Source organism: Heterodontus francisci, chromosome 7 (genome assembly GCF_036365525.1).
Source record: "Heterodontus francisci isolate sHetFra1 chromosome 7, sHetFra1.hap1, whole genome shotgun sequence".
Lineage (NCBI taxonomy): Eukaryota > Metazoa > Chordata > Chondrichthyes > Heterodontiformes > Heterodontidae > Heterodontus > Heterodontus francisci.
Window position 1 is genome coordinate 40,992,099 of NC_090377.1, and position 16,026 is coordinate 41,008,124.

The window sequence follows — 16,026 nt, forward strand, 5'->3', positions numbered from 1 at the left end:
CACCTGAGATGGCTTGGCCATGTGAGCCGCATGGAAGATGGCAGGATCCCCAAAGACACATTGTACAGCGAGCTCGTCACTGGTATCAGACCCACCGACCGTCCATGTCTCCGCTTTAAAGACGTCTGCAAATGCGACACGAAGTCTTGTGACATTGATCACAAGTCGTGGCAGTCAGTTGCCAGCGTTCGCCAAAGCTGGCGGGCAGCCATAAAGGCGGGGCTAAAGTGTGGCGAGTCGAAGAGACTTAGCAGTTGGCAGGAAAAAAGACAGAAGCGCAAGGGGAGAGCCAACTGCGGAACAGCCCTGACAACCAATTTTATCTGCAGCACCTGTGGAAGAGTCTGTCACTCTAGAATTGGCCTTTATAGCCACTCCAGGCGCTGCTCCACAAACCACTGACCACCACCAAGCGCTTACCCATTGTCTCTCGAGATAAGGAGGCCAACGAAGAAGAGACTCATGCAAACTTTGGGGTATCACCAATCAATATGAAATGTTCTTATATTCAGGTCACTTCATGTTATGATTTCAGTTGTGATCTCACATCGAACAATAACTGCATATTTGCATTATCTAACAGTGAAGCAAGTAATAGAAAAACCATAAGGTGTAAATAAAATGATTAATCAGCACTAAACTGACCATCTAAATAGAATATTAATTACAGATCTATTATGCAGATATCGTTTCCCTCCACAGTCCCTGTAATTCATCTAAAGGTTTTGAATTTGCAATGTGTTCAGTACTGAATAATTCAAATATGCAAAATTCAAATGCCATATCGAATATTAAATTCAAACTGTTATAAACGTGCACTGCATCTCGAATAATTGTCCGATAAATTCTACATTTAAACTAGTAATATTGCAGTGAATAGTATAAAATGTTTGACATGGTTCACTACAATTATATAATGTTTATTTTGGTTGAATATAGAATATTATTTGCTGTCAGGAAGACACAGACAGTGAGGCACTTGCTTGCTTTCCGTCTTATCGTCATACATCCTACAATAAGAAACGTTCGTTTATGTGTGCTGTAGCTTCTATGTAGATTTTTCCCACTATTTGGCAACAAAAGATTAAATTAATTTAAAAGCACTTAAGATACCAACAACTGAATTGTTGTGACAACCAACATACACATTCCCTAAGCAGGCCTTATTAAATTCAAGCTATTACTAATGCAATTCGTCCATTGGAATGCCCTTAGCACGTCCTTTGTCAGATTAAACTCGGTAACTGCTTGTCTTGATGTTTTGCATGGAAGGCGAGCTCATGCCTGCATTATGGTGGTCATAAGTATTCACATACCTTCAAGTCCACAAGTACGGGAACATTCAGACCATGAGGACCACTCTGACAGTTGGCAGTTTACAGGGCATTCCACAAAGCAGTACATAGATAAATGCCAGGGAGATTCTAGTTCCATCTTGGAAAAAGAAAACAAAGAAAGGCAACAGTAGTGGCCAGTCAGTAGTGCAGTCCAGTTATAATTCTCAAAAACAACTTATATTTATAAAGCAGCTTAAGCATAGTAAAATGTCCCAGCGCATTTCACATGAATGTTATCAAGCAAAATTTGGTACTGAGCCATGAAAGGAGATATTAGGACTAAAAGCTTGGTCAAAAAGATAGGTTTTAAGCAACTTGTGTTGCTGACCTGAGGGGGTAGTTTCCCTACCACTGACGTGAGACTCACTGGTCTGTAGTTCCCTGGCCTATCTCTACAACCTTTCTTAAATAGTGGGACCACATTAGCTGTTCTCCAGTCCTCTGGCACCTCCCCCGTGGCCAGAGAGGACTTAAAAATTTGGGTCATAGCCACTGCAATCTCCATCCATGCCTCCCACAGCATCCTGGGACACAAATCGTCCGGACCTGGAGATTTGTCCACTTTTAAGCCTGCCAATACCTCCAATACCTTGTCACTCCCTATGACAATTTGCTCAAGAACCTCACAATCTCTCTCTCTGAGTTCCATATCTACATCCTCATTCTCTTGGGTGAAGACAGATGTGAAGTATTCATTGAACACCCTACTAATGTCCTCTGGCTTCACCCACAGATTTCCCCCTTGGTCCCTAATGGGTCCTACTCTTTCCCTGGTTATCCTCTTCCCATTGATATCTTCGGCCTCCTTGTCTCAAGAGACAATGGGTAAGCGCCTGGAGGTGGTCAGTGGTTTGTGAAGCAGCGCCTGGAGTGGCTATAAAGGCCAATTCTAGAGTGACAGACTCTTCCACAGGTGCTGCAGATAAAATTGGTTGTCGGGGCTCTCTTCTTGCGCTTCTGTCTTTTTTCCTGCCAACTGCTCTGTCTCTTCGACTCGCCACGCTTTAGCCCCGCCTTTATGGTTGCCCACCAGCTCTGGCGATCGCTGGCAACTGACTCCCACGACTTGTGATCAATGTCACAGGACTTCATGTCGCATTTACAGACGTCTTTAAAGCGGAGACAAGGACGGCTGGTGGGTCTGATACCAGTGACGAGCTCGCTGTACAACGTGGCCTTGGGGATCCTGCCATCTTCCATGCGGCTCACATGGCCAAGCCATCTCAGGCGCCACTGGCTTAGTAGGGTGTATATGCTGGGGATGTTGGCTGCCTCGAGGACTTCTGTGTTGGAGATACGGTCCTGCCACCTGATGCCAAGGATTCTCCGGAGGCAGCGAAGATGGAATGAATTGAGACGTCGCTCTTGGCTGACGTACGTTGTCCAGGCCTCACTGCCGTAGAGCAAGGTACTGAGGACACAGGCTTGATACACTTGGACTTTTGTGTTGATATACTTATATTGATATACTTATAGAATATCTTGGGATTTTCCCTATTTTTACCAGCCAGAGCTTCTAATATCCCTTCTTTGCTCTCCTAATTTCTTTCTTCAGCTCCATCGTACACTTTCTGTACTCCACTGATGCTTCTGTTGATTTGCTGTCCTTGTATTTGCTAAAAGCCTCTCTTTTCGTTCTCATCGTACCCTGAATGTTTCTGGTCATCCATGGTTCTCTGGGCTTGTAGCTCCTTCCTATTACCCGTGAGGGAACATGTTGGGCCTGTACCCTCCCCATTTCCTTTTTGAATGCCCCCCACTGCTGTTCTGTAGATTTCCCGACAAGTAACTCTTTCCAGTCTACTAAAATAAAAGCAAAATACTGCGGATGCTGGAAATCTGAAACAAAAACAAGAAATGCTGGATTCACTCAGCAGGTCTGGCAGCATCTGTGGAAAGAGAAGCAGAGTTAACGTTTCGGGTCAGTGACCCTTCTTCGGAACTGACAAATATTAGAAAAGTCACAGATTATAAACAAGTGAGGTGGGGGTTGGGCAAGAGATAACAAAGGAGAAGGTGCAGATTGGACCTTTGCAAGGTAGAGGTCGGTACGCCATACAACAACAGCACCACCCTTGTCTGCAGGTTTGATGACCATGTCGGGGTTAGACCTGAGATTATGAGGGGCATGGACAGGGTGGATAGGGAGAAGCTGTTCCCCTTAGTTGAAGGGTCAGTTACAAGGGGACACAAGTTTAAGGTGAGGGGCAGGAGGTTTAAGGGGGATTTGAGGAAGAACTTTTTTACCCAGAGGGCGGTGACGGTCTGGAATGTACTGCCTGGGAGGGTGTAGAGGCGGGTTGCCTCACATCCTTTAAAAAGTATCTGGATGAGCACTTGGCACGTCATAACATTCAAGGCTATGGGCCAAGTGCTGGCAAATGGGATTAGGTAGACAGGTCAGGTGTCTTTAATGCATCAGTGTGGACTCGATGGGCCGAAGGGCCTCTTCTGCACTGTATTATTCTGTGATTCTGCGAAGAGAGGCAGGAAGATTTAGAAGGCACTACCAAGAGCTTAGAACCTGGGCAGCTGAAGGCTATTTAATCAGTATGTCTCATGTAAATCTGTAACTTTTGAATGCTTTTGTTGCAAAGAACTTAATTAATTTCTGGTTGTTCTGCTGCGAGGTAAATAGTGGGAGACGAAATGATGAATAGATATTCTGCAGAGCTTTTACTCAAGAAATAAAAAGTGAGTAGAATTAATGGCAGGATAGATTGTGCATAAAGTGCAAGCAGTGGGTTTGATGACCTTGATGCAAATAGTTCTTTGCATGCTAAGGAAACTAAGAGCTACAGTGATCCCATGGAATCCTGAGATATGCATCCTTTGAGCAATGCCGCCCTCTTGCTGAATCACCCCTTTTGCTTTATTTTGTGTTGTATTATAATTTGTTTAAAGCCATAAATGTGTTTGCTGCTTGTTATCAGACTTGGTCAAAATGCTTTTTCGCAGATATTTAAAATCTAATGTTACCCGATCAGTGGTTGACTGGATCAGTGAAACCCCAATGACAGCTAATATGCAGATTAAACTATTTAAAGTTACTGGGTTCAATATAAATGTTAAACCAGGAGTGCAAACACTTTTATTTCATCATAAAAATCTAGGCTCTGACAAAGAATCGCCTTTATTATTTAGTAGCATCTCATTGATTTTGGCCTTATTGATGCGGTATATTTTGCTGGTGTATGCTGCACTGTTTAATTGGAATTTGTGCAGGCATGTCCAGCTTGACAATTTGGGAATATGCAATCCACCAATGGCATGATTTGCACGGTCTTACATAGAGTTAGTTTTAAAAACAACGGTCAGGATTTAACCCTGGGCAGACGGGAGTCGGCTAGCGACTGAAAAGTCAGTGGCAAACCCGCTTCCGCCTCGCCTGGGGATCTGACCCGTATTTTGCAGGTCGCTGGGCTTTAATTGGTGTGAGGCGGGATTTCCACCCACTTGAGGTAGGAGGTCTCCGAATAGAGCTGCCGGCCAATCAGCGGGCCGACAGCTAACTGTCCCAGCAGCACCACTGGGAGCGGTGACCACTGCTGGGACTGCAGCCCAGCTTGAAAAAGAAAATGTCAAGGAGCCCAGAACAAAGGTAGGTTTTGGTTGCCTCGCCGGGGGTAATCGGTCAGGCCCTGACAAGGCAAAGGTGGCAGACTGAGGGTACAGGGGGGCGTGTTGGGCGTTGGGGGTGGCTGGGGCAGCGGGAGCAGGCGCCCGACTAGCCACGGGTAAAATCCCCTTAAGGGGATTGGCCTAGGGGGGAGGGCCGTTTTTCGCCATCACCGACCTGCGTAAAGTGACGGCGGAGGCGGGAGCAGGTCAGGAAGGGCACCTGGAACCTCCCGCTCCATTTTACGCTGCCCCCCACCGACATTCCGCTCTTTGGGGGGGGGGGGGGCGTAAAATTGAGCCCTATTTATTTGGACACACTACTGCAACAGATTGGTTCAGTCGGGCAAAAAAAAATCACCACTGGTAACATTAAACTGTAAAATGGCATTATTTAGAATTGGGAAATTGGGAAATAAGGAAACGTTATTCAGAGGCACAAATTTTAAAATGGTTTTGACCTTTAAAGGCCAAAGCATGGATATCCATTTACCGAATGTAAAATCATTTCTCCTGACCTTTTATTTGTTATGGATATAGTCAAAATGTGAAGCCAGTATTCTGTTTAAATTTTACAGCAAGCTATTTCATTCTTACATGATGTGCCTGTAGAGGTAACTTTTTTTTATTCATTCATGGGATGTAGGCATCGCTGGCAACGCCAGCATTTATTGCCCATCCCTAGTTGCCCTTGAGAAACTCAGTGGCTTGCTAGGCCATTTCAGAGGGCATTTAAGAATCAATAACATTGCTGCAGACCTGGAGTCACGTGTATTTGAAACATAATTCCCTTGCAACAAGAAGTTCTTATAATATAATTTATTCATATTTGTGGATATTTTTATTTGCTTTCATCATGGTGAGTAGTATCAGTGCTGGGAAATGGAATAGTTTTCCACTTTTGTTTTAGGCTAAAACCAGGTGAGATACAACACGAATTGAATACAGAAAAACCATGGGTTGGATTTTAAAAGCCATGCTGAGTGTGGGCATGAGCACGATTTAAAGATCGCATTCTCAGAGGTCGGCACTGGGGTCCGCTACCTCCGGAACACTAAGCCATTTTTAAAGGGACGTCAGGAGACAGAACGGCAAGCCCGCATGCTTCCAATTAAGTGCTTGTTGAGCTCATTATGGATCTCATTAACAGGCTGGCTAGTAGCAGTTTGGGATTTTTCAAGGTACAAAAAGGGGAGAACACAGCAGGGTGTACAAGACGTGAACATTGCGGGGGACCATGATGGTTATGGGAAGGAGTGATTAAAATAATGCTGAGGCTTAAAATTAAGCTCAGCAGCTTCAAAAGTACCAAAGAGTAGCCATTGCTGAAGCTATAAGATTTGCTTTTCTTAGTGGTGAGTGGCAGGAATCCAGAGAGGGATGTGAGCCTGCTGGCATCACTTGGGCACCTGGGGCTGGCAGGGGAAGGCATGGTGAACAAACGAACCCAGCTGAGGGAGTTTGGATGTGAACAGGCTACTCTGACATTGGACAGAGCAGCCAGCATGAGCTGCAGTAGATACAACCTTCCGGACAGCGGGAGGCTGCAAGGGGAAGATGGCCCTACCAAAGACATCAGTCTACCGTGCAAGAGTCAGCCACCTGCAAATGATGGAGTGCAGTGCCGTAGGAGGCTGCACTTATCGAGGTAGATGGTCTCGGATATTTATGCTCTGATCCACAATCACCTGAGGGCTTGCACCCCCATGGCAGTCCCTTACCTGCAACCATCAAGGTCACTGTCATCTTAAACTCCTATGCAACCAGGTCATTCCAAGGATCTTCTGCAGACCTAGGTGACATCTTGCAGTTGGCACTCATCATGCCATCAGGCAGGTCATGGATGCCATTTTCCAGAGGGTGGGGGACTACATACACATTGACACAGATGGGTCTGTGCAGGCACAGACAGCATTGGGTGTTTCCTCCATCGCTGGATTTCCCCAGGAGCAGGGCAGCATCGATGTGGCCATCAATGCACCCAGTGACTGGCCAGTGGGATCCATCAACAGGAAGGGCTTCCACTACCTCAACATCTAACTGTTCTGTGGCCATAACAAGACCTTCCTCTACGTGTGTGCTCCATTTCCTGGCAGCTGCCATGACTTCTGCAACCTCTGCCAGTCCAGGCTACCTCAGGTACTCACTCCATCCACCAAAGTGTGTGGTTGGATTAAAGGGGACAAGGGAAATCCCTTGAAGAGATGGCTACTGACTCCTCTAAGGGAGCCCAGACAGAAGCACAGAGGTGATACAACTAACACCATCTCCTCAGCAGGCCAACCATTGGACAGGCCATCGGATTTCTGAAGAAACTATTCCGGTGCCTGCAGTGCTCAGACAGTTCCCTCCAATACCCTCCTTCAAGAGTCTTTGTCAGTGTGGTGCTCTGCTGTGCTCTCCATAACATGACCCTCCAGAGAGGTGTGGACCTTGAGGACAGTGACCCTTGGAAGGAATCAACTCATTGGGGAGGAGCTGGAGGTAAGGGAGGAGGAGAAACAGGAGACAGAGGGGGATAACAGTGAACAGAAAGGTACCCCTGCTGCACAACAAGGTAGCCTCCTCCTGCCACCCTCTGGGAAGAGGATATCCTTCCTCTCCATCATGGCCTCCAGCATTCGATCTAGGTGGGCATTAATAAAGCAAAGGTATGGCCAGTCCCTAGTGTCAGGCCCCCAGCTCCCCTGTGACATCTCACTTCCCTCTGGTGCTGCTGAAGGCAGATCTCTCCCTCAGGTCAACCAACAACCTCAGTGATGGCTGCCAGGAAAGTCTACAGGAGTCTCACACTTGATCTGACTCATCTCCATTCCCGAGGCCACTGGCTCTAAGTGGACAGGAAACCCATCTCCGTACCAATTAAGGGCTCACCCATTTGAAAATGCAACCTGAATCAGTTTCCCACTGGAGGCGGGTTTCTGACCCAGAACCAGACCAGGTTTCTGTTTCTTGCCTCCGCAACAAAAATCCAGCCCCATTTCTCTATTCAAATAACAAAGACTGCAATGTGGTGGGCTAATTTCAATTGGTGGCATTAAGGTACTTTGCACAATTTTGAGGTAGCTGTATATAATTAATGTAATCATGGTTCACTGAGATTTCCGATGGGAGAATGTTAAGTTACCCAGTCATCTGACAGCATAACAATTTCTATTACTACCTACACAGGTAACAAACAGAGAATAGTGAAATGGAGCTAGTCAGAAAATGGGCTAAAATAAAAGGTTCTGATGAAAGGTCACAGACCTGAGACGTTAACTCTGCTTCTCTCTCCACAGATGCTGCCTGACCTGCTGAGTATTTCCAGAAATTACTGTTTTTATTTCATAACATGGTCTACTTGCTTAAAAATATAAGGTAGCAGTAGTTCATGGAACATGAATAGGACCTGATAGTCTGGGAGACTATCGCCATAAATTACATTAAAGTGTCAATTCCCCAACTCAGGACCAGGTGGAGGAGACTGCTTAGCAGTTGAACTTAATCATAAACAACAAACACAGCTGAGAAAAACAGACTTGCATTTATATAGCACCTTTCATGACCATTGGACATCCCAAAGAATTTCACAGCCAATGAAGACATTTTGAAGTGTAGTCACTGTTGTACTGTAGGAAACACAGCAGCCAATCTGTGTACAGTAAGCTCCCACACAAAAAAATGTGTTAATGACCAGATAATGTTTTTGTGGTGTTGCTTGATGGATAAATATTATACAGGAGACCAGGGGATAACTCCCCTACTCTTCAAAATAGTTTTATGGAACCTTTTGCAAGGGCAGACAGGACCTGGGCTTAATATTGAATCTAGTATGGGACTTAAACCCACAATCTTCTAATTCAAAGGCAAGAATGCTATCAACTGAGGCACAGCTGACACTAAAGATAGTTTGGTACTTTTCACCATCAATCATGAAGCACAACAGAGAACAGACCCTCCAACATAAACAGGTGATGCTCCTAGAGATCAAAAAGCAAGAGTTATTAGAGCACTGAAGCAGGTTGGGCAATACAAATATGAGAAAGTTGAATGTGGAGTGCGTGCCAGTGAAGAACTTGACTGATTTTCCTTATGTTTAAATTAACAGAAGTAAAATTGGGTGGCTTCTTTTTACAAGTGTGCACCCAGACCAACGTGATTTTGCAATATTCACAATCCATCCAGTGTGCCTGGACACAGGGCCAGGAATACCTCTCCAATCATATCATGAAAGTGTAAATGGTAGGAGCAAAGCTGATGTGAAAAGCACGTTACTGTAGGTATCTTTCGAATTATGTTTTCACTGCTCACAGTGTCACTATTATGCATTATGTTAGAAAGTGTAAGTAAAAATATTGAACTGTTAGATCATGTCATGCATTATACGGGACAGTAGCTTTTTGTTAATAACTTTTACTGTTTTATGCTGATGTGACTGGGTCTGATTCATGGAAGAGGAAAAAGTATGAATAAGGTTACATATAATGAAATATTGCAGGTGTTATGTAATTCTTAATTCATCTCATTTTTGGACAATCACACCTCTAAATCAGCCAGATTCGCGCTTCATATTGAGATCTCACCTTCTCACAGAACTTGATATCGACTGACTTCCCATCACTTTGCACACAATCCAGCAAGCGAAACTTCAGCCCTTGTCCACAGACTGCTTTATCACTCAGCTGGCAAGAGCTCCATTCTGAGAATCACAAAACCACATCCATAAAAGGTCACAGCGTTGACTGTGGTCTAGATCCATACCTGTTACAGTTAGTACCTAAGAAAATTTTATCAATTCAAACAAGATAATTTGCTTTTAATTGCTAACAGATCTATTGAGAAAAGAACATTAAAGCACTAACTGAGAAATACTGCCTTCACACCAGACACTTTTGGACATGTATGTGCAATGTTTCAAAAGACTCTGCAGAGCAGTATTGGTGTCTAACTGTCATCATTCACATCTCAATCAAACCAGAGGTGATGTTAGTATCCAGCACAATGACATGGGGGTCAATGATGATGTGATGACACTCAACTCTGCATGGTGTCATGCTAGGTCCCCACCTACCAACAATGAGGCACAATAATTTTGTCATGAACATCGATTTTAAACTGTTACTGGGGTGAGGGGAGGTCTTGTTGAACAGATCAGCCGTGGCTGGAAAAAACATTTGCATATTAACAGACGGTGTTTGGAAGGACAAAGCAGCCATTCCCTGACATTCAATCCACAATGGACTTTTGATCACCAGACGTTGAAGGTGGGGGAGCTCGCATTCCAGGTTGACTGCTAAGATGGCCGAATACATAAACGGACATGGTTAAACCAGCTAGTCGCATGACTAACCTGCTGGCCAATTTGAGTTTTTTGAATTTGTACCAACAGTTTGGGCAGAAAGCTGTTTGCTCCTGGACTGAGACGACCTCTCCTGTCTGCTCCATCTCTTTTTCACAAGCCTCTGAATCCACTGATGATACATGAACCCCAAGCAAGCAAAGTTTAAGAAGAATACTGGTCCCCACAAAAAGTAAGATCTACCAACATTAAAGGACTCTACAGTGAGCTTGAAGAACCGTAACAACAACTCTTCAGATATTGCCTCAAACCTTTCCATTTTATTTTTTCTTCTGCTCCTTTCTGTCTCTATGTGCATGTGTGTATTGCGTATGTATGCCAGCGTGGGGTGCGGCTTGTATCCGTAGGCGTTAACCGAACTAGAGTTTAAGTTTACGTTTAATAAATTTCAACCTTTCTACTTTAAACCTAAGAAAGCCTGTTTTTGCTGGTTTCTCTGTCATATAATTGGAAAGCAGTGAACAAGGATTCATCAAGGGGGAGCTAAAAACATGGTGTGTTTAAAATTAAACCCTGTTACAGTAAAAATGGGTGAAGGCTGAGAGGGAGCCCTAGACACCTTTCTCACCTGGTCGTAACAGAAATCTGTGTGCTAGCATCCGGAATTGACCCACAGACAAATGAGAGAAATTGTAAGTGGGAAGCCACATTGTTCCCAATCAAAAAAAAAGCAAGATTTCAATACCGGTTTTCTTGTGGTTGTGTGTGCTTGAATACTAACATGTCTGCAACTGAAGGGAGTAGCTCGCTAAGCCAGGGTGAAGTAACTAGGGATAAGTTAAAAGCACTGTCTATGGAGTAGTTGAGAAAAATGGCTGAGCAGTGTGGGATCACTGTACTTGGCAAGGCTAGGAAGTCTGAACTCCTAAGACTAGTGGCAAACTATTTTTCCCTTGTACCTGAAGAAGCAGAAACAGGGTTAGAAGCAGACTCCGACAGGGTATTGTTAGCAAAGATATAATTGGAACAAAAGAAACTTGAATTAGAAGAAAAAGAGAGAGAGAGAGAGGCAGGAGAGGGAGAAAGAATGAACCTTCCAGAAGGAAGGTGAAGATGATGAAAGGCAGGAGAGAGAGAGAAATAATATTCCAGAAAGAATGCGAAGAGAGCTGAAGTGGCTTGAGTTAACTAGGGGGGGGAGGTGACAGAGTAAGCCCAGTGAAAGCATGGCCAATATGGAGGAGCGTAATTCAAGGCGGGTACAGAATTGTTAAAACTAGCTTAAATAATTCCAAAATTCAATGAGGAAGGTGTAGAAGAATTTTTTGTGCCCTTTGAAAAACTGACAAGACTGAGACCTGGCCTCTTTTACTACAAAGCAAGCTAACTGGAAAAGCCCATGAGGTTTATTCCCTATTGCCAGATGAGAGTTCATCAAATTTTGAACCGACCAAAAATGCTATCCTTGGGGCGTATGAATTAGTATGCAAAGCCTATCGCCAAAAGTTTAGAACCCTCAAGAAGCAAGCTAATCAAACTTATCTGGAGTTTGAAAGAAGTAAGCAGCTGGCTTTTGACCAGTGGCTGAGGGCTCTTAAAGTACAGCTCAGCTATGAGAATCTCGGGGAAGTAATTCTGTTATAGGAATTTCAACTCTCTCCCACTCTCTATAAAGAACCATGTAGAGGAGCAGTGGGTCCACAGAGTCTGGCAAGCGACCATCTCTGGCTGATGAGTTTGTTTTAATTTAATTTATAAGTCGGTTTCCCAGGGGAGAACTTTTCCTAGTCACCCCCACAAATCTGAAAGGGACAAAGGGTGGGAAGGTAATAGGAGCCCAAGCAGTCCTGGGAGAGAAAAGAAAGTAGGAGACACAGGGGCCCTCCTCTAGCCAAAAAGGAAGGTGCTGTGAGCAAGAGTGAGCCCCAGAGACCTTTGTGCTTCCATTGTAATAAAGCAAAGCATTTAAAAGCTGATTACTGAAAATCAAAGGGAAAACCAGTAGGGTTAATCAGGGCACACCCACTCAGTGAAGAAGAGAACCTGATGGAAAGCACTGCAGAACAAGCTTGGCTTTAACTGCAGTTACAGTGAGACCCAGGAAGCTTACCACTAAGTGCAGGAAAAGTTAGTAGGATTCCTGGAGGTTATCAGAGTTTTGTGTCTGAAGGGAAAGTAACCCCATATCCCTCGAGTGGGGCAAGCATGCCCATAGTGATTCTCAGGGACACAGGGGCCACCAAACCCCTTTTACTGGGAAAAGGCCAGATCTTTCCCCCAGAGAGTGAAGTGAACACCAAAATGGTGGTGAATGGTATTGGAGGGCAGTGTATGCCTGTAACTGTACACTGGCTGCATCTGTTTCAGGACTGGTGACCGTAGGGATTGTCCCTAGTTTGCCTATGGATGGGGTTGACCTGCTCATAGGTAATGATCTGGCAGGGTGAAGATGGTAGTCCGCCCAGTAGTGAAAGAAAGACCACAGGAGGTCAGAGAGACAGGGCAGTGGTGGGAGACGGTCCCCTGCAGTTTCCCTGAATGTGTAGTGGATCAGGCCATGATCAAACCTGCTCCCCCAGAGGAGACTGCATTGGCACTGCAGGCAAATGACCATGAGATCTGCCTGTCTGAGACTTTCTTTGGAAAGTTAGGAGACCCAGGGAATGAATTAAATGGATTTTCCCTAGCCGAAACCCGGCAAGCCGACCCAGTATTGAAAGAGTTAGCACAGGCTTCCCAGTCTGAAAGTGAAGCAAAGGGAGTCCCTTATTGCTACTATTTAAAGAATGAGGTACTGATGAGGAAATGCAGTTCTCCTCACAGACTTGAGAGCAAGGAGTGGGCAGTAGTTCACCAGTTAGTGGTGCAGCAGAGGTACCGGAGAGAAATACTAAGAAGGGCCCACGAGACTACGGTGGCTGTACATGCCGGTATACGAAAGATCAAAGCCCGTATAATACAGCAGTTTGACTGGACAAAACTCCACAAAAATGTGGTGGAATACTGCAGGAGTTGCCACATGTGCCAAGTTGAGGGGAAACCCCAACCTACAGTGAAACCTGCACCTCTAAGTCCTATACAGGTGTTAGGAGGACCCTCCATCAGAGGGCTGGTGAACTGTAAGGGACCCCCGCCGAGAACAAAAAGGGACAGGCAGGCACAAGGCTGGCAAAAGGTTAGACAGAGAAGGAGGAAAAAGTGACCAAGAAGGCAGGGTAAAGGAAGTCCAGGAGGAATCTCGGATGAAAATCCCTACTGTCCGGTCAGCCAACCCTGAAAAATTTGAAACGTTAGACCCTACATTCACCTATGTAAATGCAGACACTAGAAGTACCCCACCAGAGTTGCTAACAGCATATAAAGGAACCTGCAGAGACAAAGAAAGACCTCTGGGGGCAGAGAAACCATGAGAGTGATACCTCACCTAGTCGAAGTGCCACAGAGGATTGCAGTAAAGTCTGCACAAGTACCTGCAGGCAGGAGTGTCCTCTGGGACAAAATGGGAGATTAGCAAAGAATCCTCCCCCACAGTCAGAAAAAAAGCGAACCACCCATCCCCTGAAGTCAAAAGCCTCTGCATGACTCAGCAAGGCACTCAAAGAGAGTTCAGGATAGACCCGCTCACTTCTGACTCATTTTAAAAAAATTACTTCAGCAGGAACAAAGACCCTAGGCAGCCATGGAAATGGGAAAACGGAAGAGAAACTTGCCAAAAGAACAACATGTCTTTTGGGATGCCAAAAAGGGGGCAATTAAAGCAGCACTGGCACCAAGAGAAGACAGGCTGTAATAAGTTTTAAGATTTATGAATGAATGGGAATGAATGAGAGATATGCATGTTTTTTTTGTATCTTACATTTTTCTCGACCCTTTTAATGAAATGTGCCTTTTCTCAATTCTCATTTCATTCTGCTGGGTGTGGAGGTGTAATGCTAGGCCCCACCTGCCAACAATGAGGCACATTAATTTAGTCAGGAACATTGATTTTAAACTGTTACTGGAGTGAGGGGAGGACTTGTTTAACAGATCGGACGTGGCTGGAAAAGACATTTGCATATTAACAGATGGTGTTTGGAAGGACAAAGCAGCCATTCCCTGACATTCAACCCGCAATGGGCTTTTGATCACCAGACGTTGAAGGTGGGGGAGCTCGCATTCCAGGTTGACTGCTAAGATGGCCGAATACACAAACGGACATGGTCAAATCAACTAGTCACATGACTAACCTGCTGGGCAACCTGAGTTTTTTGAATTTGTACAAACAGTTTGGGCAGAAAGCTGTTTGCTTTTGGACTGAGAAGATCTCTCTCCTGCCTGCTCCCATCTTTTTCTCACAAGCCTCTGAATCCACTGAAGACACATGAACCCCAAAAGAGAAAAGTTTCCTACAGTGAACAAGGTTTAAGAAGAATACTGGGCCCCAACAAAAAGCAAGATCTATCTACAATCAAAGACTCTACAGTGAGCTCGAAGAATCGTAACAACAACTCTTCAGATATTGCCTCAAACCTTTCCACTTTATTTTTCTTCTGCTCTTTCCTGTCTCTATTTGCATGTGTGTATCGCATGTGCATGTTAGCATGCGACGTGGCATGTACCTGTAGGCGTTAACCGAACTAGAGTAAGTTTAAGTTTAATAAATCTCAACTTTCCTTCTTTAAACCTTAGAAAGCCTGTTGTGCTGGTTTCTTTGCCTTATAATGGGAAAGCGGTGAACAAGGATTCACCAAGGGGGATCTAAAAACAGTGTGTTTAAAACTAAACCCTGTTACAGTAAAACCAGGTGAAGGCAGAAAGGGGACCCTAGACCTCTCGCTCACCTGGTTGTAACAATGGCTATTTATTTCCTTGCAAGCAAGAATTTTGATGACTGCGAAGCTTGCATAGGTTTACAAAATTGAATTTTAAAGGCGTTTGATGGCTGAAATGTTATGTACCTGCAGGGAAAAGAATAGTGTTAATGTATTGAAGTTCCTGAACTCCACCATTTTTGTTACTGAAATCAATGGAACTCACCAAAACTAATGACTCCAGTAAAAATGTCTGCTTAAATTCATCTAGATTTTGGAGCAAATAAAATAGAAAGTTTGGGGTATGGACTTGAATGCAAACTTTGAAAAAGGAAATGCAGAGACAGTTTAAATTTAAGTATTTGACACAAAAGATGACGATGTGTGGAACAGTTTGGCCAGGAAGCAATGTGGCAAAAGATAGTATGGAAAAAGTTGTAGGAGAAGCAGATATTAGAGTGGCCGATTGAGTGATTTTGTTTGGGATTTTACCGTCAGCCATGAAATCCTGGCATCGGGACCTAAAGCGGGTGACGTGGCCGTGCTGGCGGGGTGGAAGTGGAAGTATGATCTTCTCAAGGCCGTCCAATTAAAACAGCTGGCAGGTGGCAGAGTCGGCAAGTTAGGAAGTGCAGGTGGGAGGAAGTATCGGCTCAGGCATAGCTTCTGCCCTATATAAAAGGTAGCCAGCATTACCTTCAAAGGCTGCGGCCCCAGAGGGAACAGCAAGGGAGCCCTAGCTACAGCAGAGACAGTGACATTGCAGAAGGCAGAGGCAGGGTCATGCCTTGGTTCATTGTTGGCTGCCCGGAGGTGCACCTCCAGGCTGTAAGGGCTCAGAGGGACGTCTTATTCCCTTGGGATGGCAGGAACAGACCGGCTAGTCAAACCAAGCAAGCATGGATAGAGATAGCAAAGGAGATGAGCAGCCATGGGGTTGTCCCACCTACCTGGCTGCTGTGCTGAAAGAGGATCAATGACCTGATGCATTCTGGCAAGG

The 16,026-nt window shown here is 44.9% G+C and overlaps 1 protein-coding gene across 6 annotated transcripts in view; it reads right to left on the reverse strand.

Moving 5' to 3' along the window:
• thsd7ba (thrombospondin, type I, domain containing 7Ba) overlaps nt 1-16,026 on the reverse strand; it is a 953,049-nt gene that overhangs the window by 116,183 nt on the left and 820,840 nt on the right. For all 6 annotated transcript variants that reach the window (XM_068035032.1, XM_068035036.1, XM_068035034.1 and 3 more), the window contains 2 exons: nt 9,521-9,636; nt 1,317-1,434 (listed from right to left, as the gene is read on the reverse strand). In XM_068035032.1, the coding sequence (XP_067891133.1) occupies nt 1,317-1,434; nt 9,521-9,636 (234 nt within the window). The remainder of the gene's footprint in view (nt 1-1,316; nt 1,435-9,520; nt 9,637-16,026) is intronic.